General features: G+C 32.6%; 1 protein-coding gene across 2 annotated transcripts in view; it reads left to right on the top strand.

The window, feature by feature from the left end:
* LOC126735319 (oxidative stress-induced growth inhibitor 1-like) overlaps positions 1-27,990 on the top strand; it is an 84,750-nt gene that overhangs the window by 36,580 nt on the left and 20,180 nt on the right. The window contains exons 1-3 of one of the 2 annotated variants that reach the window (XM_050439274.1): positions 3,253-3,300; positions 3,960-4,029; positions 5,099-5,373. In XM_050439274.1, the coding sequence (XP_050295231.1) occupies positions 3,268-3,300; positions 3,960-4,029; positions 5,099-5,373 (378 nt within the window). In that variant the 5' untranslated portion in view covers positions 3,253-3,267. Of the gene's footprint in view, positions 1-3,252; positions 3,301-3,959; positions 4,030-5,098; positions 5,374-27,990 lie in introns of those variants that run through there. The other variant, XM_050439275.1, reaches the window with a different exon arrangement.

Below are 27,990 nucleotides of genomic sequence, written 5' to 3'. Positions count from 1 at the left end.
CTGTCCTATATAAACTGATAACCTCATCAGATATGGCTATAGCTTTAACTAATGCTAAATAGCTGGAGAATATTAGCATAGTTATTTGTTTTTAAAAGACCAGCACAGAATTGACTTAAGTACAGTGTCAACAAGTCTCATAAAGGGAAATTATATCAATTTGTGCTAGTTTACCATTAATTATGAATATCAACATTATAAAACATGAATAAAATGGATGGAGACTTTCTCTGTCTTTACGAGAGCATATACCTATGCTGTAATTGGTAGATGCTCTATAAATCAATAGTAATATGCTCGAAGCTACTGATAAGGTCTCATAAGCTATGTGCGTAAATTTTAAAGCGAAGAAAGAGAATAAGCAATAACAAACTCAATGTAAATTTGGCATAAATCTCACAGTGAAACTCACCACCAATGGTCCTCTTATATCGATATACCTCTATAATGACTTCACTTTTCTTGCCATCTTACCAGTATTAAATTTATATGTATGAGAGTCACTTTTTGTTTCAATAACCCAGATAACCTAACTTCTTACATTGAAAGGCCTTTCAATGTTCTAAGCCTAACTTCTTTCTCTAAGTTAGTAGAAAATAACAACTCACTATACGTAGTTTCTTATCTTATGAACCAGTATTTGAGTATATAAAGTTAGTATATAAAGTACAGGAAAAAAGTAGTAAAATTGTGAGACTCTCATGTATCTATTAAAAATAAATTACAGCTTTAAGGTTTGATGATACCTTAAGTTAGAGCGTTTGAAATACACACATATATACCATATAAAGAGGAGTGTATATATTCAAATTCTTTAACTTAAGGTCTAATGATGCCTTTTTCGGCAAAACATGTGTAGCCTTTAATTCATTTTAAATAAATACATGAGATTTTGAGACTTTGATAATTGTATTTTATGTATTCCTAGTATTTTAAGATCTATATTAACGATTTCTTGGACGACTTTATGATAAGCTAATAGACTACTTATTTACCCTCTTAACACTAGCTCAAATAATTTACATGCATTTTGCAAGATGCTTATTGGGAATTAATTTGAATACAGTTTTTTATCTTCTTTCTTACACATAGAAATCATAATTGCCTCTTTCAGTCTATTTGAAAATATACGAAAGAGATACTAATTAAGAAAAAATGGTGTTAACGCAAGTCCATATCTTTAAAAGGTTATTTGTTATTGACCCATTGCTACTTCTAGAGGAGCTTGTAAGTCTGTTTACAAAAATATTTACATCGTTGGAACATATGACCTCTAGAGAAAAATATTTAATATTAGTTTGTGTACTTTTGTAAAGGAAATCAAGATTACAAAATTACTAAATTAAATCATATTAAATTTTTGTTAAAGTGATATTTACTACTGTATTGACGCAGGGTTTCCTGTTCCACATGGTATCTACCAAATCTTGCAATACTCCTAAAGAGTGGTATTTTCCTTTAAACTTCCTATGAAGTTCTTAAGGTACCTTATTTATCTGCTAAACAAATTAAAAAAATAATTCGGATTTTATCTAACCAATAAAATTTAAAGAACAACATATATTAAAATCACTCTATTCACTAAATACACTGCGCACAAAAATTAACGCATAATCTTAGAAATTTCTGTTGAAATGTTTTTTTTTATGTTTTTATTACCCTTCCAGCTAATTTTTTGTTTTTCTAGTTTAATTTATAAATAACTAAAATAAAAATATACAATGTGTTCTCAAAATTTTATATCAAAAAATAAATTAAATAATTCTATTACAAAATATATTAACTGTGTCATCCAAAAAAATATATATTTCCCCATCTAGTGTTTATAACGCTGTGGCAACGATCCCTCATACTGATCATTAGGGTCCTTATTTGATCTTGGTTTATTTGACCCCAAATTTCTACCAATCTCAAATAACGGTCATTCATTCTCGAGGGTTTTCGCAATTGTCGCAGTCGGAGCTCCATGACATCCCACATGTCCTCTATTGGATTCATATGCGGGCTTCTGAATGGTCGATTTATGTTAGCTGTTTGGACTTTTCAAGCTACTCCTGTACCACCCTTGCCATGTGTGGTCAGAGGCAAATAAGACCACATGATCTTCTAAAATGTCTGTAATGTACATACCTCTATAAAGTAAGCCGCCCTCTAAGTACTAATTCTGTGCAGCACTCCATATTAATCCCTCCCCACACCATTACTGACCCACCACCATAACTAACGGTTCCCACTATATTGCACTACACATATTGTTCTCCTGGCCTTCGGTACACTCTATTACGTCTATCGTCAAAAAAACCACAGTAACTGGATTTATTGCTAAACATAACCTGTACCCACATTTTATTTTTCCAACCAACGTGTTCACATACGAATTGTAGTTTTCCTCTCCTATGCTCTCTGGTGTATAATGGACCAGTAGTTGCTCTAGCAGGCCTTATATAGCTAGGCTAGCCTTCTCCTGATTGTGTTTTGACTTATTCTAAAATTGTAACGCTCCAGGGTCTAAAACGTGCTAGGCACAAATTGTTGCCTCAAGGTACGAATTCGTAGAAATCGGTCTTTAGAAAAGGTTGTGACATTAAATCTTTCAGCAAGCTGAATTTGGCTTTACCCTTCTTCGTAAAGAATAACAACTCTAAAACCGTCAGCTTCTGAAAAATTGCGGTTTTCTCATTGTGGCGGATTCATTTTGCAAACACTCAATATGTAGAGTCAAATATCGAAACTCTATTGAAGTAAAACGCAGGAAATTCTGAATGGAGAAATATTAACATTAAGACTTTCTAAGTTTTTTGCCTATAAAGAAGTATACGTTTGTTTACAATTCATCAAATATCAACCGTCAGTAGTCCGGTTTTAACAATACATGTACTTATGGTTTCAGAAATAAAAAAATATTTGGAATAAAACAATTTTTAAAATTATGTGTTAATTTTGAAGCGCAATGCATACCCACTTAAAAATAAAATTACGGCGCAAATCTCTTCGATGTGTCTAGTTTCAAGTTCGATGCACAATCTTTGCCGGATCATGCATACCTCATCGTATACATATTACGTATGCATTTATAATTTAAACTTCTTGTTATCGTTTATCGTTTCCCTTTTGTAATTTTTAATAGTTGCAAAAATAATCGCGGTATTTAAAATAAATCTGTTTTAAAACGTTTGACATTTTATTTGACAACTTGCACACGTGACATAGTAATACAACAGAACTAAATTTAATTTATTATTTGGCAAGTTGTAATTTATATTTCGTATGCCTTTTTGCTCGACCTACACTTTAAAAAAGGTAAGAGAAACTATAGACCAGCTTTATTTTAAGCTAAATTAGAATTGTAAGATGAAAAAAATATATATTTGTATCACATCAAAGTGACGTAAAATAAAAGTCACAGAGGTTTTAATTAAGTCGCAATGTTTATTCGGAAAGTTGCCTACCTGCCTGGGTTTTCGTCGGCGACTTCACAGTATATGCAACCAGCTTCACTACCTTAAGACTTATTAGACTTATGACTGTTCAAGCAAGTTCGTTTCAAACTGCGGAATGCGAAACTTGCAAATGTACTTTAAATAGAAGCTTTATCTACTGATTCTGTTAGTATAGTCTTAATATACAAAAAATTAACACTGCAATAACCTCAGCTTATCTATTTCACACCTATTTAAATATATGTATAGCTTTAAAATATCCATACACGCTGATATAGTCAATTTTGATTATATAATGCAGATAACTTGAATCAAAAATATTTCATGAATTATATTACGCATTCACTAAGGATAATTTTAGACTTATAAAAGTTTTCATTGACCGATAACGATTTTTTTGAAATAAAAATCAAAAGCGGAAATTTTATGGGGTTAACCAGGTCAGGTTTAAGTGTGTGTTTATGGTCATAATTAACTAACCTGAATGTATTTATAGTTGTAAATTTATTTTCTTTTCAGATAACCACAATGAAGAACGGCGTAGACAAAAAATTAGATGATAGGATTTTCAAGGAAGTCATAGTAATTGGTGAGTAAACTTAATGTTTTGTTCTTTTCAAATGACGTGTGAAAGTTCTAGATATACAGGTACTTAAAATAGTTCTTCTGCTCGAGAATCTTGTTGATGCAAGTAGTTGTTTTTTTGGTTTTTCTTTTGAGAATGGCTTATTTAAATGCAAAAGTCCAATGAGAGTTTAATGAAATATTTATACAAAAAATTTACTTTCGTCTGTGATATTTCAAAGTCATATTTATAGGGCTTCTACTTAAAGTGGAATTTTTTCATATATGAATGAAATGGTTTTAAAATTTTTCGACTTAAATGGTATTTAAACTATACGTCTATATCGTAAACTCCGATCTCTTTAATCCATCAATCCACCAAATAAAACTCGGCGTCTTTCTCTACAAAATAATTGAGACTAATTTGTGATTAGGAACCCAAAAAAGTCACTTACGATTATATCTGGTGATTAAAGGTCAAGCAGTTCAAATCATAATTCGTCGGTTTTTGCCATGGCAACCGTTGAGATATGGTGATTGTGTTGATGAAAAAGAACTTTTTTCATTAAATATGACCGTTTTTTCGCAATATCTGCCTTTAAGTTCTTCTTAGTATTTTTTGTCAGATAAATGACTTTCTTTATTTAAAGTCTTTTTTTTGGATTAAACATTTACAGTGCATTTACTGTTTTTAATCTATTTTTGTTCCTGGCATATAATGGCATAAATTACGACGTTAAAGCTTTGGCGTATTGCGACTATACTGCGCCCACACAGCACTGGAAATGTTGATTTGAACACTTTTTTGGTCTAAAAACTTCGTCATGCATAAATATTGATTAAATATATGATAAACGCGTTCTTTGGACATACTCATACCCTTTGCTAACTCTCTCACTTTAATTTGATAGTCGTTTCGAACCATTTGGTAAACTTTAGGATTCTTAGTTTTGGTATTTGGGCATCCGGAACGTTCATCGTCTCCTAAAATGCCATTTCACAATAAATTACGATCCCGGTGTACAGCGTTCAACTCACTAACAGCCACTAGCTAAAATTACCATATTGTACTCAATAAAATCAATATTTTTCAGGAAATGGACCAAGTGGGATTTTAGTCTCCTTGCTGCTCAGTGGCAGACTGCCAATTCTTACCTCCACGGAGCATCCGGACGAAATGCTCAGTGCCAGACTTAAAAGCCTCGGTTCTAAATGTTTACTCATACAGGATCTGGATTTCCTTGCCCAAGGCTTGGAAGGCAGATGTATGAATCCAGTGTCGTTATTAATGGATGCACTGTTACACCCTTGCGCCGATTTAGGCTTAGACTTAAAACCGCTCGTGGAGTTTAGACCTGTTGGGACGGAGGTAGGTGAGAAATATTATTATATATATTTTTTAAATTACTATGCTTTCATGAAACTCGTCCTTTCTCGTGAGCGTTTTTTTTTTAAGGGAGGGAAGGAAATACATTGATGCATGCATTTCTGATTAATAAGTCAAAGCATTAAAACAAAGTCAGAGTCAAATAAATTGAAGTTTGGGACTTATAATGGATAATAATATCAAATTTATAACACATATTAAAAATGTCTTCAGAACTATTATATAGGCCTAAGATTCGTTCGTAAGATTCGTCTTAATAACGTTACTTACTAACATAGCATGAAAAAATATTATATGAAGCTTTTGTCCTATCCCTGATCTTTGCGATGCGATCGCCGGACCCTGTATTTCTTCAACCCTTTCTTCAGAGAGATAGTTACAAAACTATACAAAAAAAGACGTCTTCTGATTATCTGTCTACTAAAATACGTCTAAGAACCGATGTTCACAATATAATAAGATTTAAGGATAAACTTACTATCCCATTTTACCAACTGCCTTGTCTAAACATTCCTTTTCACACTATTGCTATTTATATTTAGATGATCCTTGGATTGCATCATTGGCACAGGACAGATTTCGAAAGTATGTGTGGAACATGTTTTCATCTATTTAATTAAGAACTTAGATGTTTTATTGTTTCTTGAGGCAAATGTAAGTTTTTTGCTTATATTTTATAAATTTCCTTATTGTTATTTATTACTTTTAAGTCTTATTGATATTTAACAAATTATAATATTGGAAAGTTAAGACATATATTTAACGGAGGCTGATTTCCTAGTCGGTAAGTCGGTAATCGCTATGTCGGTCGGTCCGAAATAAGCAATAGAAGAAAAATCTAACAAATATTGCATCTCTTTAAAATTCTAGACTGTTCCATTCAACATCGCCAGTGTCATGGCATATTTGTTAATTAATCCGAAAATGATGTTATTGAATGTTACTTCTGGTCTGACTTTTTCTGAATTACTTTTTGTGCTCACTAACGTTATCTCGGACAAATAACCATATAATAAGGTTAATAAATTATTACAGTAAATTCAAAGTAGCTTTTATGCAAATAAAAGATGTGATTAATTTCTCCTTCTTAGTAATTAGCTTATCTGGGCATATATTACTATAATGAAAGAAAAGTTTCGGTCTAATCTACGTTTAATTTAGGTCCATGTTTTTTAACTGGTGATTGGAGAATTGTAATTGCAAGTTGTTATATTGATTTCACTATCCAAGACCTTCGTTGGCGAAGTATGTATATATTATGTGGTTTCATAATCAAACACGGAGAAGAAAAAATAAAAGAAATTCTTATTAGTTTAGATTGATTGTTTTTACTAAAAATTCAATGACATATTTATCATTCTAGTATTCTGATGAGGTATAGTAGCTATATTTACAACTATATTTTTTTCGTCTGCTTAAGTTTGTACTCATAAAACAATAACAGTTGCATCAAACCAATCAAAGTATCTTGGCCTCTATGATTCTTGCGTAATACTATACCTATAAAACGGATTGAAACCAAACAGATAGTATATATACAGATGAATTTTTATGAAACTATATAGAGATATAAGATACAACTAAATCTGAATATTTTTACCGTACTTTAAATTTGTTCTGTAATTTCTTTCTCGTTTCACGGGACCCAAAACGGAGACTAGAAAATACTTACTAACATTTATTAAAGGTCCAAGACTCATGTTACAATATACATACATTCAATTTAATGTCACTATAACATTGTTTAATTAAATAGATAATGTGTTAGTTCTTGACTGATTTATCTGCACAAGGTCTTGATGTAAAAATAAACTGAGTCGTAAAGCTAATAGTCTTAGTGGAAAGATACCACGAGTATAAAAAATTAAACAAATTGATTGCCTGTCAATGGAAATATAATAACAGTAAATAACTAATATATATTATTATAGCATTCATTTTTATAATACGAGTATCAAAAAATTGTTTGTTTTTTCGAAAACTGGATACTATATCAGTAATTGATAAGCAGGGATAAACAAAAAAGCTTCGGACCAAATAAATCTTTTTTGATTTAGTTGGCACTATGGTACTAAATTTAATAGAATTGGCTGAAATTCCTTCATATACAGTGCATCCCAAAAGTTATGTCTAAATTCATTTAAAATTCAGGGGTGTGTTCGAAAAAAAAACACTCGGACCCGTCGATTTCTATTTCAAGTTGCGCATTTTTGTACGTGAAGTTTGTATATGTATACAGGTTGCTCAAAAATAACTACCATCAACTTCATTTTTTCAAATGAAAGCACCTTTTTTTATTTCACCTTTGAATTTCGCGTGGAATTCTACGTATGTTTCATGCATCATGCCTAAAGTCAACAGTTATCGAAAAAAAGACGATTCATGTAACGAATAAAAAAAGAACAAAAATTAAGTTAAATGTTCAAAATAGTTGCCATTCACGGCTTGACAATATCCAAGGCGATCAAGTCTCGTTGCACATTTTCAATCATTTCCGGAGTTATGGCGCGCACTTCTCTGCGAATTCTCTCTTTCAAGTCGTCTAGATTATTTGGCCTATTAACTAAATACCTTCGACTTGAGGTATCCTCACAAAAAAAGTCCATTGGTGTTAGGTCAGGCGACCTAGCAGGCCATTCGAAGGGTCCTCTCCTTCCTATCCACCAATTGGGAAAGGTTTCATCCAAAAATGTACGCACAATGGCAGCATAGTGCGCAGGAGCACCATCTTGCTGGAAAGAAAGAAAGAAAGAAAGAAAGAAAATGTGCTATATTACGTAAGAATAATCTTGTGTACAAGCATCCTACAAGCTAAAAAAACGAAACAAAAATACAATTATCATATAATACAAAAATTGACAAAACAATGAACAAAATTAAACACAAGAAGACAAAACTTTTTGAACATACTTGAATTAAAGATAACTAAATAAAACAATCAATTAGTAAATAAAGGTAAACTTGTTGACAAAACTAGAGAAGAAAAAAGGAAAAAAAAACTTTCCAACATATCCAAGGTTAAAACCTATCGCTAAAAAAGTCATCCAGGTTATAATATGCCTTAGCCAATAAAAGCGTCTTTAAATTTCTTAACATCCGATATATGTCTAACACATAGAGGAACATGATTGTAAATTTTTTTACTTATGTAAATTAATGAGTTTTTGGTAAGGGAAGACGTAGTAATAGGTAGGGGAACATCATTTACACGACGAGTCAAATGGCCAGTGTCAGAGGGTAGTTTGGGAATTTTGTGAATAAGAGCAGCTGTTTCTAAGATAAAGAGTGAAAAAAGAGTTAGGATTTTTTCAGAAATGAAGAGGGGTTTGCAAGAATCTCTTAACTTAGCAGAACACAGGTATCTAACTGCTTTTTTTTGAATAACAAAGACAATGTTAAGTAGCCCCTTATTGGTTAAACCCCAAAAGGGCAAGTCATACCGAATATGCGATTCAATAAGTGAAAAGTACACTGAACGTGCAACCACCCCTCCCAGCTATTGTTTTGCCATTCTTACTGCAAAACATCCAGAAGATAATTTCCCAGCTAAATGTAAAATATGATCTTCAAACTGAAAGCGACCATCAATGGTAATTCCTAGGAACTTGCAGCACTCTTTATTCTGCAAGAGGGAAGTTTCGTCAAACATCAGACCCTGAACATCGCACTTAAACCCCATAATAGACGTCTTTCTTACATTAAACACGAGCCTGTTGGAAGCACGCCACCCTGATAAAATCTGAAGGTCTTCAAGGATACAAGTCCTAATATAATCAGAATTTGTATGGCTCCATAGTATGGTGGTATCATCAGCAAACTGAACCACCTTGCCCTGCAGTTTCAATGAACTTAAGTCATCCACATACAGTAAAAATAACAGTGGTCCCAACACTGAACCCTGGGGACCGCCGCATTTTAGGGATCTAGAATCAGACAAACGCCCAGACACTGTAACCTTTTGAGTACGATTTGATATATAGGACTCAAGCCATTGCAACGCTACGCCCCTAAAACCATATTTATCGAGCTTAGATAACAGTATTCCATGATCCACACAGTCAAATGCTTTGGATAGATCACAAAACACTGCCGCCGATGACTCTCCAGAATTCAAGGACATATAGACGCTCTCCAAAAAGCTAAAAACAGCATCATGAGTCCCTTTACCGGCTTGAAATCCAAACTGATTTGCAGACAAAATGCCATTATGATGTAAAAAGGACAAAATTCTGCTTTTTGCAAGTTTTTCAACTATCTTAGAGAGGGTAGACAAAATAGAAATGGGACGGAAATTACAAGGCTGATCCAAATCTCCACCCTTATAAAGAGGGATAACCACTGCCTCTTTTAAACATGAAGGAAAAATGCCAATATGTAAAGAATTATTTATGGCAGAAACTAAATCATTTAAGGCTGAATCAGGCAAAAAGAGTAACAACCTCGAAGATATCCCATCAGCTCCAGATGATTTATGGTTTTTAGGCGTTTGATTTCATTTTTTACTTCGGTAAGATCGACAGGATGAAAGGAAAATGAATGCTCAACCGACACTTGTTGAAGATAGTGTAAGGGATCAATGTTACTACGAATGCCCTTGAGCAAGATATTAGGTATATCACAATAATAGTCGTTTAAAATGTCAGGTCTTAACTCCGGTTCAGATACTTTTCTATGGCAATGTCTAAAATCATTAATAATCGATCAACACTCTCTTTGCCTATTTGATGACATATTTAAGCGATCCCTATAATAATTAGATTTTGCTGCTTTAATTGTTTTCCTGTACAAACTACGGTATTTCTGATGATATACAAGGATATTTTCATTTGTGGTATATTTGCACAATTTAGTCAAAAAATGGAGGTTTTTAGCTGAAATTCTAAGGCCTCTTGGTTTTCCAAACGGTAACCCATGGTTTTCGTTTCTTAGTTTTAAGCGTCATTTTAGGAAAGCACTGATTGATCTTATCACACAGAACTTGAAAAAATAAAGTAAGTGGGTCAGAAGCCGTTTCAAGTGCATTTCAATTTACCGAAGCTGTAGCAGCAGAAAAAGCATTGAAATTTCTCCTGCTGAAAATTCTTCCCATATAATGAGATGAAGATAATACAGTTTTATATGGCATTTTAGCAAGAATAGCTTCATGGTCGGAAATACCAGAAGGGAGTACTGTGCATAAAACGTCATCAAAATTTGTACAGAAATAGTGAATTGTAGTTGCAGATGAAGAAGTTATTCGTGTGGGAGAAAGAACGTGCATTTTCAAGTCGTAAGAATTTAAAATATTTAAAAGAGAAGTACGTGGCAAGGTTTCATCAGTGTAGTTGATATTAAAGTCACCAGCCAATATAACCTTAGAGTGTAGGGACAACTGGGATAAAAGAGAATCAAGTTTGTCCAGAAACATAGCAATATCTCCTGTAGGTGACCTATAAACACAAAGAATATATAAATTAAAACATCGAGATCGAAATCGAGATACACTTGTCCCGTTAAAGTCTGTTCAATGAAAAAGAGACCTATTACTCTTCCGCGTACTATTCCACACCACACATTTAGTTTTTGAGCGTACTAGGTGTTTACCTCCATCATCCAAAGCGGATTTTCTGTTGCCCAATATCGACAATTTTGTCTGGTCACACTACCATTCAAACAGAACGTGGCTTCATCGGAAAAAATAATATTTGTTACTAAATTATTATTTAGAGTGCACATGTTTTGTAAGCGTTCACAAAACTCATTTCGCCTATCGAAATCGTCATCAAATAACTTTTGCACAGAAATAACTTTGTAGAGGTGATATTTGTGCTTTTTAACTATTCGGTGAACTATAGATTTCGCCATGTGTAAATTTGCCCCAATCTGCGACAGACGAGTGCATGGATTTTCTTCCAAAGAAAGCAAAACGTCAAGTTGTTCATTTTCATCTCGAGCAGATGACCAGATTTTTGCAGATCTCTAACATGACCGAATTCTCTAAATTTAGCCTCTATTCTACTCACCACCTTTTGACATATCGGAGGACGATCAAGATGGATTTCATTGAATAATTGAGCAGCTTCTCTTTGAGTACGTGTGTTATCACCAAACCCAACCATGCACAGAATTCAATTTTTTCTCGTTCCGTTAACTTTACCATTGTGAAAACCGCAACTTCACATTTGACAATATCTGTTTGGCGTACAACTGTCATACAGTTTCTATGAGAATACACGGTCACCAGCCAACAATAAAAAAAAACGAATGAATGGAATTTTGCTCTGTATAAAAATTCTCAGAGATAAGGTGAACTTCAATAATAATGTTTGGTCGTCTTTTTTTCGATAACTGTTGACTTTAGGTATAGGACATGATGCATGAAACATACGTAGAATTCCACGCGAAATTCAAAAATGAAATAAAAAAAGGTGCTTTCATTTGAAAAAATTAAGTTGAAAGCAACCCTGTATATACAAACTTCACGTACAAAAATCCGCAACTTGAAATAAAATTTTACGGGTCCCAGCGTTTTTTTTTCGAACACACCATGTATTTCCTTATACAACTTTTATATCTGATAAAATTAATTAACGCCATAAAATTACTTCATCATCTCTGATAATGATGATATACAGGCAACGCAAAAACGAATTTAATATAAAAGGTCTTAGAAAAATTTGAACGCTAGTTCAGGGACGTAACATACACGTTATTTAAGATAAAAGTTTTTTTCCTACCCTAAAAAAAAGACGACCATTTAAATATGGTACTTGTAAAGTGATTTTTTGCTTATAATTCTTGAATTAATATCACAAAATCATGAAATTTGGTAATTAGAAAGGAATTGTGCACTGAGAAAAATTGATGTATACAATTTAATCGATGTTGAGGTACTAAAAAGTTAATTTGAATATTTCTCGTATTATGCTGGTGACTAGATCTAGAAAATAAAGCCCTCGCATCTTTCTGTGTTTTAGAGTTTAGAACTAATCTATGTATATCAAAAACATAAAATGAAAACAACCCATTATCGAGCTTTGTGGACACCCATTTTGAAAGTCAGAAAATCAGACTGCTGTCCGAATGTATCATTACCACTTACTAACACAGACTGAGATCTATTATTTAAGTATGCTTCAAAAAATTGAGAGTTTGAGCCAAGAAATAGATATAATGGTATCGAATGCCTTGCTGAAATTTAGCACAGCCCTAGAGATAGTTAATTTATTTTCTTCATAGATTTTGATATCATGGACTATATTTACCCGACTTGTTATAGTGCTGTACTCTTTTCTAAAGCCTGACTGAGATGATAGAATGATCGTATTAGAATCTACAATTTATTTATTCATTTACTTGCTGAATAAGGTATTTTTCAAATATTTTAGATAACACTGGCAATATACTTATCGACCTTGATTCTTAAAATCTTCTGAATTTGAAGTTAAAGTCATTTTATGGTTTATTTTTTAATTTTTTGTGAAGCATGCTTATTAAATAAATACAGTACATTTTCATTAAATATATGTACCTTTGTATCAATATTATTTGAAAGGTAAAAATCGTCCCAAAATAAACAACAACAACAACAAAGGTACATTTACGATAGTAAATATAAGTAAATTTATTTAATAAATTTGTAGGTACGGTAATTTATATAGAATAATCTCTATATTTTATCTGAATGTGAGAATCATCTTTTTTAGCAAAATTGAAAATAGCAAAAATAAGATTATAATCAGTAATTGAATTTGGTGTAGATAGGAAGTCAATATTTGTATAATCGAAATTATTATTAGTGATAATAACATCAATTAAAGTTGAAGTATTATTTGATATATTTATTCTACTTGGTTGAAGTGAGATCAAAAATGTTAAGAAATTTGATTTGCTGTGCAGACGCACTTAAGATATTAGTACTTATCATAACACGTATAATAGCCATAAAAAGATCCTTAGACCAGAAACTATAAATTTAATAACATTAGAAGATGCATGGTAATATACAGTGACCGCCTAAAGTTCCGCATAAATTCGATAAAAATTAGAGACCTGATTTGTTGAGAAAACGCTCAGACCCGTCGATTTTTATTTTAAGTTGGGCATTATTTCATATAAATTTTTTATACAGGGTGGAACAAAAAAAAAGATATGATGTCATCGGTAATTTTTTTAAATGGAATGCTATATTTTTTTTTTGCATTTATGAAATATAGGCGAAATTCCAAGCAAGTTTCGTATAACACACCTTATCTTGAGATAAGGTGTGAATTCAACTGTTTCCGAAATATTTACATTTAAATAACAAGAAAACAAATAAGTACGTCTATTTACAAATTAAGGTAAAATCGAGGATAAAAATAATGTTAAAAACACTGCCAATTGTTTTAATTTCCATGGTTGCACATGGTTGAATCTCCATTTTCGAATGTCACTGTCAGTTCAAAAATTAATAGTTTTTATCAGAATAAATTATGGCTAATTTAACGGAAACCCAACGAATTGAAATTTTCATGATGCTAGGGTACGGGATCGAGTGCGCACGCAAAAAGAAGTAAGTGAACTGTTTAATGCCAAATGCCCAAACCATCCTATTTCTCAGTCAACAGTTAGTAGAACAGAGCACAAATTCATAACTTCAGGTCACGTTAGGGATTTGCCAAGATCAGGTCGTCCAAAAATTTCTGAAGAAACAAAATTAAACGTTCTGCTCTCCGTCGAAGAAAATCCAAACAATGCAACTTTACAAATTTCAGTTGATAATAATATAGCTCAAACGTCAGTAAGACGCATCTTAAAAGGAAATGAATACCACCCTTATAAAATTAGAATAATACACGAATTAAATGAGGACGATCCTGATCGAAGAAACCAATTTTGCGAGCAAATGATGAACATTTGCAATAAGTTGTAAATAAGAGTTTTGTTTTCGGATGAAGCAACTTTTTGTTTAAACGGTGTCGTAAATCGGTAAAATTGTTGGTACTGGTCAGTGTCAAATCCAAACTGGGCAACTGAAGCTCTTTGGCTCTCCTATACCCAGACGAGCAAGACCCTGCTGTCCCGACAGATAATTTGTGGTTTCAGCAAGACGGCGCACCGCCACATTTCTTTCGAGATGTCCGTAATTACTTGGATACAGTGTTCCCAGGAAGATGGATAGGACGAAGAGGACCAATAGAGTGGCCGGCCAGGTCACCAGACCTAAATCCCTGCGACTATTTTCTATGGGGTTACCTGAAAAGTAAAGTTTATATTGAGAAGCCAAACAACGTAGAAGATTTGATTTAGACATATATCACCCGAAATAATTGATAGTGTTTATATGAGTTTGTAAACCGTCTTGCTTTCTGCCAAGAAGTAAATGGGGATCAGTTTGAACACTTGATACATTAATAAGAGTTTTCACAGTTTATAACATTTTATCCTCTTGTTGATTAAATGTAAATATTTCTGAAACAGTTGAGTTTTAAGATAAGGTGTGTTATACGAAACTTGCTTGGAATTTCGCCTATATTTCATAAATGCAATAAAAAAGAAAGTATTCCATTTAAAAAAATGACCGATACAAAAATTATACAAAAATTTATGTGAAATAATGCGCAACTTAAAAGAAAAATCGACGGGTCCGAGCGTTTTCTCAAAAAATCATGTCTCTAATTTTTATCGAATTTATGCGGAACTTTAGGCGGTCACTGTATAACTGTAATGGTAATAAAAACAGTTTATTATTTAAGCGGGCTCTAATACTTAAATTAACCCGCAACAGTCTACAATAATATCAAAAGGTACTATCTTAAAAGTGATATAATTCTTAACATAAAATGCCACACCACCACCTCTTCCAACCCGATATTTCCTTATTAATTTGTAGCCATTAATATCATAACCAAAACAATCAAAAGTCAGATCCAAGATATCAAAGCTCATATCTGTTATATGGCAAGTGTATTAAAGCCAGTTTTGATTGATCTTAAACTAATGTTACCGCATAATTTTTTTTTTGTAGATAGAATGTGCATTGAAATCATACTGACTAGTATTGAGACAGTCGCCAAGCCATAAAAAAATAAATAAATGCGATTTAAGCATGTTAAAAGTTAAAAAAAATCTACACGCACTAAAAAGAAATAGCGCAATTCTATTACCAATACAAACACATCAGTAATTTTACCCTATCAAGTCTATTAAGTTTTTTCTCCTTAAATAGTAATAAAAAAGATTGACAAGAATTAAACAAAGTTTAATTAAATATGTACTGATATATTTTCATTTAGAAACTTATTGTAGTAATAAATTTAAAGTAATGATTAGATATCAAAATTATTTTTTTATAACTGATAGCTGCACAATATCTAATACCCAATCAAAAAATAGTATTAAATACTGAAAATTGTGGTTTACTCTATATTAGACCACATTACTGTTTGGTATTTCTTCCAATTTATCCTTAGATTCGCTAAGATTTTTTTCTTTTTTTAAAAGCACAAACTTTACCACCCACCGTCCAATACCCACTTGGGCACTTTTAAAAAGTTTTAGGGAATCAACACTTAATACAGGTTGGCGAATGGATCACTACACATATAAAGTTTTTAGTAGGTGACATGTTGCAATGCCGCCGCGCCGCCGCGACTGGCGTTCGAGCAGCTTCGAGCTCAATTATTTTAAATTTTATTTTAGTAAGCGTCTGACGTCGGGGTTATTCATTGGTATAGTATTTTTTTAACGCAGGAATAGCATGTGTAAAACCCACATGGATTTGTTACAATCAGCAGGATTCATATTGCAAAAGACAAAAGATAGTTTAATAAAGTTATTTATTCAAGAAAATATTAAATTAGAAAATATAATAATGATTATACAATGAGCTCCGCAAGACTGCTACATTTAACAAAATATACTTTTTAAAGGCGACACATATTTGCTTAATAAACACTATTGGTAGAAGACCACTAACCAGAGGATAAAAATACAGAATCCTAAGCTCAGTAAAAAATATTACAGTAACGAAATGAAAAAACGTTGAGCCCGATAAATACTATTTATATTATTTGGACCTTATATATTGAAATAACAACAGGATTCCTAATTGCAATTTTTTATGCTGTGTATTGCATATTGAAACTTAACGCGTTGTTCTAATTAAAATAAAATATAAAACTCTAATAAAAACAGAATATAAAAATTGTAAAAAAGACAGAAAATAAAATTCTATATAATAAGCCTAACAAATAATTCTTTTAATAAAAGGCTCGAAAAGACCTCCTAGTTAACTGAACAAAAGGTTAGTATATCGTAAAAGCTGTTTCTTAGTATTGAGATAGTCGCTAACCAAAAGAGTTTGAGGTAAAATGTAATTAGCAGATTCAACAATTTTGTTTCTGAACTCCACTAAATTCATTAGCCTGCTATTATGATGCTTATAAATAGTCTCCTTACGATAACCTCACAAATAAAAGTCATTTGATGACAAATCGGGAGATCTTTGAGGTCATTTAATATTGCTAGTCCAACCAAAAAAGCGGTTAGGAAAAGTATTTGTTGACATTTTTTTTACTCTAATCGCATTATGAGCAGGACAGTCATCTTGTTGAAAATAGACCGATGTCAGGTCTGTATCCGGGAGGAGTTGAATGGCAGGAAGAACCTGGTTTTGTAGCAACTCAAGGTATGGTATTTTTCCGTGTTTAAAGTACCATTAATGAAAAATGGCCCAAAAATATGGTTGCCCAAAATACCAGACCAAACATTCAACTTTTGAGGGTACTGAGTACGGAACAGAAAATTTCTGTGCTCGTTTTCCTGAGATTATTAACGAACAATGGAAGGATTGTATTTACCATGCAATGGAAAAGAGGACTCATCTGAAAACAGGCTATTTTCTAGAAATTTTCATTTTCATATGCCTTTTCCATCATGATTTCACAAAATGCCATTCTTCGGCACTGGTCTTCAGGAAACACCTACTGAGTTTTGGAATATTTAATACATTTGTATCCATGTTTTTTCAAAATACTCGTCACAGTTTTATGGTGCATACCCAGTTTCTCTTGAACACTTTTGGTCGATCATATTTAATTCAAAATTAAAGTACTACAAACCATTTCTTTCCGCAATGTTATCTCATGGGCCTTTTCAATTCAGGTGGTTCCTGAGTTTTGATGTGACAATTTCTACATTCTTGGAGGCAAAAAGATGTCTTAAAATTTGACACGGTATTTAAAATAGTTTTAGGATAAAAATCGGTCTATTTTCAAAATTTACTAAGAATAAATCCCCCTATTGTACTGCCGAATTGCCTCCATAATATCATTTAATCAATTGACCATTTTCGGAAGGAGTATAAACAGCCATAATGATAAATATGTAAAAAAATTAAAATAGCGATTTAAGACTCAACAGTGCAGTATACAATCACACAGCAAAATGACGTCTGCTGATTGTGCCGTGCTGAAAATAGCAAATCAGACGATCCGCCCCGCCGCTTATCAACCAGAAAGTAAGCAAGAAGTGGTGTTGCCATTTATAATGCCTATGTATAGTCTTCAATTCGCCAACCTGTATATATCGATTTGTGTGTCCTCAATAAGCCAAAGCACTACAATAGAGTTTTGATTAATGTGATTTAAAAAACATTGAATCGTTTGCAGATTACTTGTAGATATCAATTTTGATGGCATTACTTTGCCGTCACAGTCCTGCATATTCAAAGTCAAATAATTTATAGATTAATAATTAAGTAGATCCATATGCATCACTAGAAGCAGGATTTGACCAGATTTTTTCTTTTGTCTCCAAAAGTTCCTGTTTAAATTGTTTCTGATCCGCCGCCAACATGACGGCTATTTGCTCGTCACGTACATTGAGTTACACGTTTTTTTTGAGATCTTACCATTTTCTATAATGAGTGATGAAGGCTTTGTAGCACATAAAATTTATTTTTTCCCCTTAAAAACTAATTAATTTAGAGACCAAAATCTAGTTTCCATGGCCAACTTATTTTTTCTGATTGACTCCTAGAATTTATGAAGACTTTTTGCAAGACTACCCTTTTTTAGGAGAAATGTTTGTCTTCTCTAAATAAGGACTTTCGGTGCCAAATTTTTAAGCCAGAGAAAAGTTGTATCCAAAAATAAGCAGGTGTGCCCCTCTACATTCCACACCACTGACAATTGTAAAATATCTGTTTATGAGGATTATGCCTAATGCAATACTTTTGTCGTTTGCCAAATTTCATGATTTTTTGACCGTTAGTTCAAGATTTATGACTCAAAAATTACTTTACCAGCGTCATCTTTAAATGGTCGTCTCCTCCTTAGGAAGCAGTTTAGGAAAAAATATTAACTTAAGATTTAAACTTTTGTCTTTAAAAAAACGTGGATGTTACGGCTTGAAGTACTGACCCGAACTTTTCTAATAACTTATATACCTACACATTTCTTTTAAACACTAAAATAGTTGCAGTTGCTATGAAATGAAAATAAACTTGTTCATGTAGAATCCAACTTCAAATCAGTACCAGGAAAGTAAGTTACAAATGTCCCGACTTAAATATGTGACACCAGTTGATCTATTAGTTGCTGTTAATCTCTCTTTTTATATCACAGTTTATATAGATTTTAGTAACCAAGTAAAATAAAATCTATAAGAAATAATAAAACTAGTTACATAAATGTTTTTTTCTTCTAAAAAGTAAACCCGTATTAATTTCGAGGCAGTACTCGAACTAATTATTATAATATGAATCGGATATGGAAATGTACCCAATGAAATAGAATTTAACTAACGGGTTGACCCCATCGAACGTAAAATAAAACTTGTAAAGCTTTTTTTCTTCTTTACAAAAGTTAGGAGTTACAGGTTTATATATTTTCATATATTTAATTTGGAAATAAAAAATAAATATTTTAATATTTTTTTGTACGTTAACTTATATTAGTCAATGTAAATAGCATAACATACTGTACCTGAGGCTGTAAATAACATTTTTACAAAAGCTAATAATCCTATATAAATATTGCACAAGTAAATATTTTTTAAATTTAATAATTCAAAAAATATTTTCTGAGAAATATCTCACAGACGGCACTCCAAATATATGCTGATGGATATAAAAAAGCTAGTTTATATTAAAAAAAATATTTTTGTATTAAAATGATTTAGAAGTATGAATAATATAATTCGTATAGAGAAAGAATGGAATATTGCAGTTTTGTTTCACGTCTTATATTCTTGAAAAAAATTCGCACCTTTCTAAAAAATATATACAGGATTAGTCATAAAGGAAATATAACAATATTCGGTTTTTTAAATCGTAACCTTGATATGACAGTGAACATAATTTAATTCATTGACTTTTAAAAATGGTTTGATTTTAACAAATGTTCAAAGTAACAAAATGAGAATCTGTCCTGGAAATGTTGATTTGTGCTCTGTATTTATCACTGCTAATAGGCCCCTCATTATGGTATTCCCATGCTCTTCGTTAAAAATACATACTGGAACCGTCTTGTGGGAACCACATTTATGGCTATGGAATATCCGGGTTAAGCAGGCCGCACACATGCATTTGCTACCAAACGGCATTTGAAGCCACACCGCATTTGTGTTTACTCCCCGGATAATCAGCCTGTCCGATATTTGTTGCGGCGTATCGTGTCATGTTTTAAAATAAAAATGAAGGACCATATTACACAAACCATTTTATTTATTCAAGAAGTAGAGAAATATTATATGACCACACTTTGCAGTTAACATTCTATAGTAAGCTTGAAATTCATCATCATGATTTAATATTGCTTTGATACCTCAAAGTTTCCCTTTTTGGAACAACCATTATTATAGGGATGGACCCAGTAACGACGTTTTCTTCGGTTTTGACTTAATAATTGCCACATCATAAAATCATCGTCATCAGAAGGCGACGACATGGCTACAAATGCGGAACAGAATTAAGCCCTGATGTGCGTGCTTGTACCGCATTTGTGGCAAATGTACAAAATGTTGAACGAAATTATGTCGAAAGACAAATGTGGCGCCACATTTGTAATTTAGGTGTGCGACGGTTTTATTGTAATTGGTGATCAGTTCGAAAATAATGCAGGCAAACCGACATATTATAAAATTTGATTTTTATTTTTTGGCATCCCGAATAGTATTTTTTAATACGAAAAATGTACACTCAAACTGTGTTTTTCATAAATATAGAGGGTTGCAAAGAAAAATGCAATGTTTCATTTTTCTGAAACTTTTGAAAATTTGGACAAAAATTTTATTTTCTTAAATAACTATTTAAAAAAAATGCGGCGTAATATTTAATAATCCTCTTAATCATTATGCTTTCAGATAAATGATAAATTAAAAGTTTTATAGTGCAGCTTTTACTCATATAAAAAAATCACATTCGCATAGTTACAAATACAATTAACTTGTCGACAAATGCCGACCTTGCTAAATAATAATTATTGTATAATTTACTTTATCACAACATGATTTATTTCTGTTAAAAGTTTCAAATATTCTAATAGGGCTTAAGACTTAAGCTCAGGGCAGCTGCTTATCTCTACTCTAGTCGGATGTTTTTAGGGATCATTTGAAATCAAATTTTATAATAACTGACAACAACCAAGAAATTTTGAATTGATATAGATACGTTGACGATGATCTCTGCTTCTTAAATTGTGACATATTGAAAGCACAGTCACTCTTGAATAAATTAAACCAAATTCATCCTAAAATTTCTTTTACACTAGAAATAGAAGCAAACAATGATTTTGTTTTTCGATTTAATTGTACATAAACTCCTAAATAATTTAGAATTTTCCATATATCGAAAAACCACTCAAACAGAGTACATCATTTCAAATCATTCCAACCACCGTCATCAAAAATAGCTGCTTGTAACTAATACATTCCTCAGTCTCCTCCTAATTTTCCAAACGAAATAAATATTCTTAAACAAATAATTTATAATAACAACTATGACCCTAACCTATTTAATACTTTGATTAATAAAATCAAATTAGCTAAATTGGTAAAAACAAATTTTTCCTGACGTTAAAGAAGACAATAAATTATTTCTTTATAATTCATTAATTCTTACCTAAATAAAAAAGTTAACAGTACCTGGTGTTTAATGAACAACACCAGTCAGAATGGCAAATTTCCTAAAAGACCAAAAACAACTTAGGTCCGACTTTGGTTAATACTAAGGATATTATTAAAAAGTGGTATTTACAGGCTACAGGGTAATTGTTTATTGTTATACGTAGAACGTACATGTACATGCCCCCCTTCTAAAATCCTTTAACAAGTTACTTCTAAAAATTACAACCGACTGATTTTTTTTTGAAGATATATATCACTAATGAACTCAACAATAATCCCTCGTGTTTAAATATACAAGTAAGCCTCAATAGACCTCACGTTTCGTTACATAGGAGATTGAACAATTATTAATTTTATAATTAACATCTTTATTGATTGATGCTATTTTAAGTTTGCCTTTACACCTTTAAATAAATTCCAACCTATTTTCAGGCGTTTCACGTCAGGCGTGAAGTCTGGTTTGTTCCACGATTTTGTTTTATCACTTAACTTTTGTGACAATTTTGTGGTCAATGTTTCTAGACAGATCTGCCGCCACTATATTTTTGATAGATTTGACGCTGATTCTGAAATTGACATCAGGATAACTCTTTTTTGTTGTGTTTCCCGCATCTAAACACAATTAAAAAATAAATATTGAAGGGTACTAAGGTCTTCCCTTTTTTCAAATATGGTACGTCCTTCTAAATTTAGTGGTGTGTTATTTGTAGTGTTAAATGTTGTTTTAATTTATAACAATGTTTTCTGTTTCAATGTATTAGACTGGAAATAATAAACATATTAACTCTTCAAGAAAGTTTTCGAAACGCAGTCTCGAATGCTTGGAAGGCTTCTCAAACTATGCCTACAAATGATTAAACCGATGGCGAGGTCTACTCTTGAGGATACATAGGATGCACAGTTTTTAAATCATTTTAACATAATTAATCAAGAAAAACAATTTTAAAATTGCCTCTTCAACGCCGTTTAGCGCCCAAGCTAAGCAACTAAAGAATTTGTAATAGAGTTTTTGGAAAAATCTTTTACAGACACTCTGTATATAGCTACCACAAGTATTAGAAATTAATTGCCAAAACTGATATATTAAAATATGGTTAATTATACATACTAGATGTTATAATTGACTAATTTTTAATTGATGGCGCGTCGGTTTCCTTGACCATTTGGCAAGATATTATAATTCCAAATAATAATTAAATATCGATAATTTCTAACTGAATTAACTCTGGCGCATTTTCAACTGAAATTGTGATAGGATTTCTGAATTTTCAGCAAATTTCTTATAATTCGGAAAATGATTGTAATTTCCAGAATTCAATTGTGATCTGAAAAGTGTCACCTTGCATTGAAAGGATGATACATGAGCATAGAGGTGGGATATTAGTCGATTTTTGCCTTGAAGCCCTGTGTTCAAGACATTCAAATGATTTGTCATGTCAACTAAAAAATCTAAATCACACAACCAATCAGGATTTTTAAGTTCCGGAACATCCCTTTGCTTTTCCGCCAGAAATATTTCAATTTCTTCTATTAAATTTAGAAATCGTTCCAATGTCAATCCACGACTTAGCCACCTTACTTCTGTATAATACAGTAAATCTCCGTATTCGCTTTCGATGTCATCAAGGAATTGTTTGAATTGTCTATAATTGAGTCCTTGTGATTTTATGAAATTTACAGTCCAAACTACCACTTTCATGACATTAAATTTCAAATTTTTTTAGAACAGAGGTATAATGCAATGAAACTGCATAAGAGCTTCAGCATTTATGTTTTTTTCTTGCAGATGCTTTTTCTGCAAAGTAACTAGCCCGGAATTGACACCAATCATCGAAGGAGCACCGTCGGTCGCAACTGCCGATAATTTTGAGTCGAAGTCCAAATCAGTTTTTGAACACTCTTTCAACGAAGACATTCCTAATAACTCTTCTAAGACTTCAAAATCTTGAGTAACCCCTCGTATGAATATGAGAAGTTGAGCTGTGGAACTAATATCAGTGGATTCGTCGAGAATCTTAGTTTTTTCAATTAATTATTCCGCAATATTACCTGACAAAGATATAATTCGTCTTTGGTTAGTCATACGATTCAGTTGAATTTTCTCAAACTTTTTTGCTGCTTCTGGACACATTTTCTTAGCGGCAATTTCTAAGCATTCTTTTACAAAATCGCCATCATTGAAGGGGCGACTTCGTTTTGCTATCATTCGAGAAATTTGATAACTTACTTCTGTAGCTGTTTCTGAATCTTGAATGGGTTTTGTAAACATTGACCTTGCTGACCAATAAGTTCCCGTTTTAAAGACAACATTTTTTGATTTCTTAATTCGCCTGTAAACTTGGTAAAAGAAGGATGCTGCGTTTCATAGTGCCTTCGTACATTATATTCGTTTGCAATCGCGACAGAATTCTTGCAAATTAAACAAGCGACTTTGTTATTCGACCATACAAAGTTTTTACTAGGTCCTGGCTTGTCCATGTTGCGTTCTAATTTTGGGAGGATTAACACAGCACCTAAAAACAATTACAGTACCTACTTAAATTACCCATCCTTTTTTAATTTATCAAAAATAATTGATTAAATAGTATTCCTCGGAAATTTTAATATTTTAATACAGATTTTATATCTGAAATAATGACGTAGTTATTAGAGTTACAGAAATTCTGAAAAAAAAATAATTTATTTGTTTTATTTTAATAATTGGCCAACATTAAAGCTAAATTTGATTAAAATCGATTAAATAGCTAGAGAAACACTTATTAATAACAGAGTTTTACGTACGATTTCACAACTCAATTATACACGGCACTTGACGGATTAACACTGCAACAGGAAATCTACGTTGATTGTGGATCAAAATTTATGACACCGGCTAGTCGAGTTAAAATCTACTAGAACTATTGCATCCTTAAGCCGAATTTACACGTGTCAAGTAGCTAAAGCAAGTCACTAAATCAAGTAGCTAAAATTTAGTCCTTTTGTTTTTGTGAGCCTTTACATGATTTGTTGTTTAGTTGTTTAGTGTTGATAAAACATGGCCGAAAAAGTTACGCGTGAGTTATCCGAAATACTTGCAGAAGAAATGAACAAAACCAAAAAGAAACGCTGCTGGGTGAGAAAATGGCTCAGTCGAAGAGAAATATATGGCGCTTCATCTACTTTATTAAGAGAATTAGCAGCTGAATATAGAAATTGGCTGAGGATGTCTAAAGAACATTTTGATATATTGTTGGCTCAAATCCCTCCTCAAATTACGAAAAAGAACACTGTAATGAGATCAGCTATTCTAACTAGAATAAAATTGGAAATCACATTGTCTTATTTAGCCACAGGAAATAGTTATAGAACTTTGCAGAGGTTATTTCGTGTGTCAACACCTGCAATCTCCAAATTTATACCCGAGGTGTGTGATGCTATTTATGAAAGTCTGAAAGAATATATAAAGGTATTATTTTTAAATATTTTTATTACGAAAAAGTTGTTGATGAACAAAACAGGTTAAATGTTGGAAAAAGCTTTTGCTATTATCTGTGATCGTACAATATCATCGGCAACTGATTCTGCACGAGTTATATTTGTGGATCCATCGCTATGCGAAGAATGCATGTCGGAATATGTAGGGGACTGCAGTGGTATATAGATGGAAGATGAGGCATGAGCACTACTGGTATCTGCATATGTGTCGTACTGGTTACTCTGGGCCTGGAGGTCTTGTAGTTTAAAACTTGTCAGAATAGACTGAATGCGTTTCTGTGCTTGTATGGCGGAAAGAGGAGTTAACGTCATTAATTGTGCAGCAACACTGCGACCAAAAGCTATGTATTCATGCTCATTGGCAGGTTCATGTGTCATAGTTTCGCTTATTTTTTTAGGTCGTTAACTACTGCGTAACTTGCCTCAATTTTGACGTAGTTCTACTTTTTTTCTGCGGTACTTCCTGAGACGTTTCGTTTCTTGCAGCCATTATTTATTTCTTCTTCATTTTCTCGTTTTTGTTCACTTCTTCGCGTTGTATCTGAAATAGAAAGAAATATTTGTACCGTATGAGCCAAACTCAAATACTTGTAGGTAATACTGATAATACAACCAGCAGTAAATTTCATATTATTTTAGGTGCCGGAGTCCCAAGAAGAATGGAACATTATTAAGAAGGGATTTCGTTTAAAGTGGAATTTCCCCAAATGTTACGGTGCGATTGATGGGAAACATGTGACGATTCATGCACCGTCAAATTGTGACAGTGAATTCTTTTATTATAAGGGTACTAACAGCATTATTTTGTTAGCTCTGGTAGATGACAACTATTGTTTTTCCTATATAAATGTTGGATGTCCTGGAAGACAATCCGATGGTGGAGTTTTCCAACAATCGTCTCTATTTGAAGCCCTACAGAATGGTTTATTACCACATGGTGGTTTCATTGTAGGTGACGATGCATTTGCACTGAAAACCTATTTGATGAAACCGTATTCAAAAGTAGCACTTTCGGAAAATCAGAAAATATTCAATTACCGCCTTTCGCGGGCAAGACGAATAGTAGAAAATGCTTTCGGAATTCTGCTTAGCAGATTTCGCATTTTTGAAAAGCCTATGGCATGCTTACCAGAAACTGTGGACAAGATTATTAAGGCCTGTTGCGCAATACACAATTATTTGCTAATCACTTCTCATAACACTTACACACCAAGTGGATCGTTAGATGAAGAAGATATAGAAAGCGGTCAGGTTAGGTTCGTGGAGAAATGAAACTAATACTCCCTTGCCGTCAATAAGAACCTTAGGGGGTAATTATTCTTCAAGATGTGCAAGAGAACTACGAGATCGATTCTGCCAGTACTTTATGGGCGAAGGTGCGGTGCCATGGCAGCAACGGATGATATTTTGACTGTACTTTAATATAAATAATATAGTATGGAAATTATTGTTCGGTATACGTGTTTTCCTTATGATAAGAGAGTTTTAAGAAATGATTTTCTATTATTTTTCCTATTGGTTTTATATAAAGAAATTGATACTTACGGGTTACGGGACGGGAAAACACGTATATCGGATTAATTACTTATAATATGAAAACTACTACAATACACTTACATTGAAATTATCCTGCGTAGGCCTCTTATTATCCTCTACGTTACATAAAAATGTGTCCATTTCCTTAAACCATTTTACACTGGGGACATAAATATCCTCCGATCCTGCTCCTGACTTCATAGAGTCTCTTATTTTATTTTTTTCTTGAGAATAAGTTGACCTCAACGCCCGTATTTTGTTCTTGATTTCAGGCACTCCGAATCCCTTCTATCCCCATGATCTCCTCAATTTCCTTATGAGTCCCGAGCTTGTTTATTTTTGTAAATGGTAGCCCTTGTATCCCATAAGCATCGCCTTTCTCGATACTCTTTTACAAATTTTATTGTTGTTTCTTTACTCCAACAAGACATTTTTAAAACACGCCACAAATAAAAGAAAAATCAACATCGCAGTCTGTACTTAATGAACTCGACTAAAAAACCTGTCTACACTTGTTTAGTCGGCGGTTTAGTTTCTAAAAAAGCAAAGGTGGGGGAGACAACTTGCTCAAGTAAATAGAAATTGTTTCTATTTACTTGACTAAACATCTTACTAAATTAGTACTTGTGCAAGTTCTAAATCAAGTTGTTTACACCATACAAGTAACTAAATTTAGTAACTTGATTTAGTAACTTGCTTTAGCTACTTGACACGTGTAAATTCGGCTTTTATTCTCAATCACTTATTACTTTGCTTTATATTTTCGCGCTTATTTCTTTCTGTTGACACTTCACTCAAATTAAAACCGAACTGTCGGTCGCTGCGGTTCGCGTGGCTTTATACCGCGCATACGACTCTGGAAGCTTCGTGTATCTACCTACCTACGCGAGCAATCGGTAATTCGGGACTATTGCTATCTCGCTTGCTCACGTCGCGCTAGAAAATTCTTGATTTCTTTACTATTTTGAACTTTATATAAAGGCGGCAAGCGATGTTACTTGACTCAGCATTTTTGGGCGTTAGATTCAAATAGCGCGCGCGCGAGATTCAAATTACTTTTTGAACTAATTTTTTTTTAATTTTATCTGGGATAGAATTCAATATTTTTCGAATGTACGAGAGTATTATTTTTGCTGTCAGCGGGCAACCAGTATTCGACCGGCGGGCCGCGGTCTGTGCATCCATGAATTAAATAAATGTGTATAGTTGTATTCTAAATAGTGTTTATTCCTTTATGAATTTAAATTATTTTGTTCAAAGGGTTTTCTCCGTTTTGAAGCTCTATTGTACAGCTTTATACAGCAGAATTCTTGCATATATTTATATACAAGTTGGGGAATCGATCATTATGCATAGAGAAGTGCTTAAAGCAAAATATGGCAACTCGCACCCATGCATTTCGTGTGTTCTGCTCGCATGTTACGCCGTTGTTTTTCAGTAAACTTAATTATTACGCGAAAGTTTTTCTAAAATATTTTTCTGATGCATATTTTATATACA

This window comes from Anthonomus grandis, chromosome 4, assembly GCF_022605725.1.
Source record: "Anthonomus grandis grandis chromosome 4, icAntGran1.3, whole genome shotgun sequence".
Lineage (NCBI taxonomy): Eukaryota > Metazoa > Arthropoda > Insecta > Coleoptera > Curculionidae > Anthonomus > Anthonomus grandis.
The sequence above is the reverse complement of the archived record's forward strand: the minus strand, read 5'-3'. Positions and strand labels throughout refer to the sequence as shown.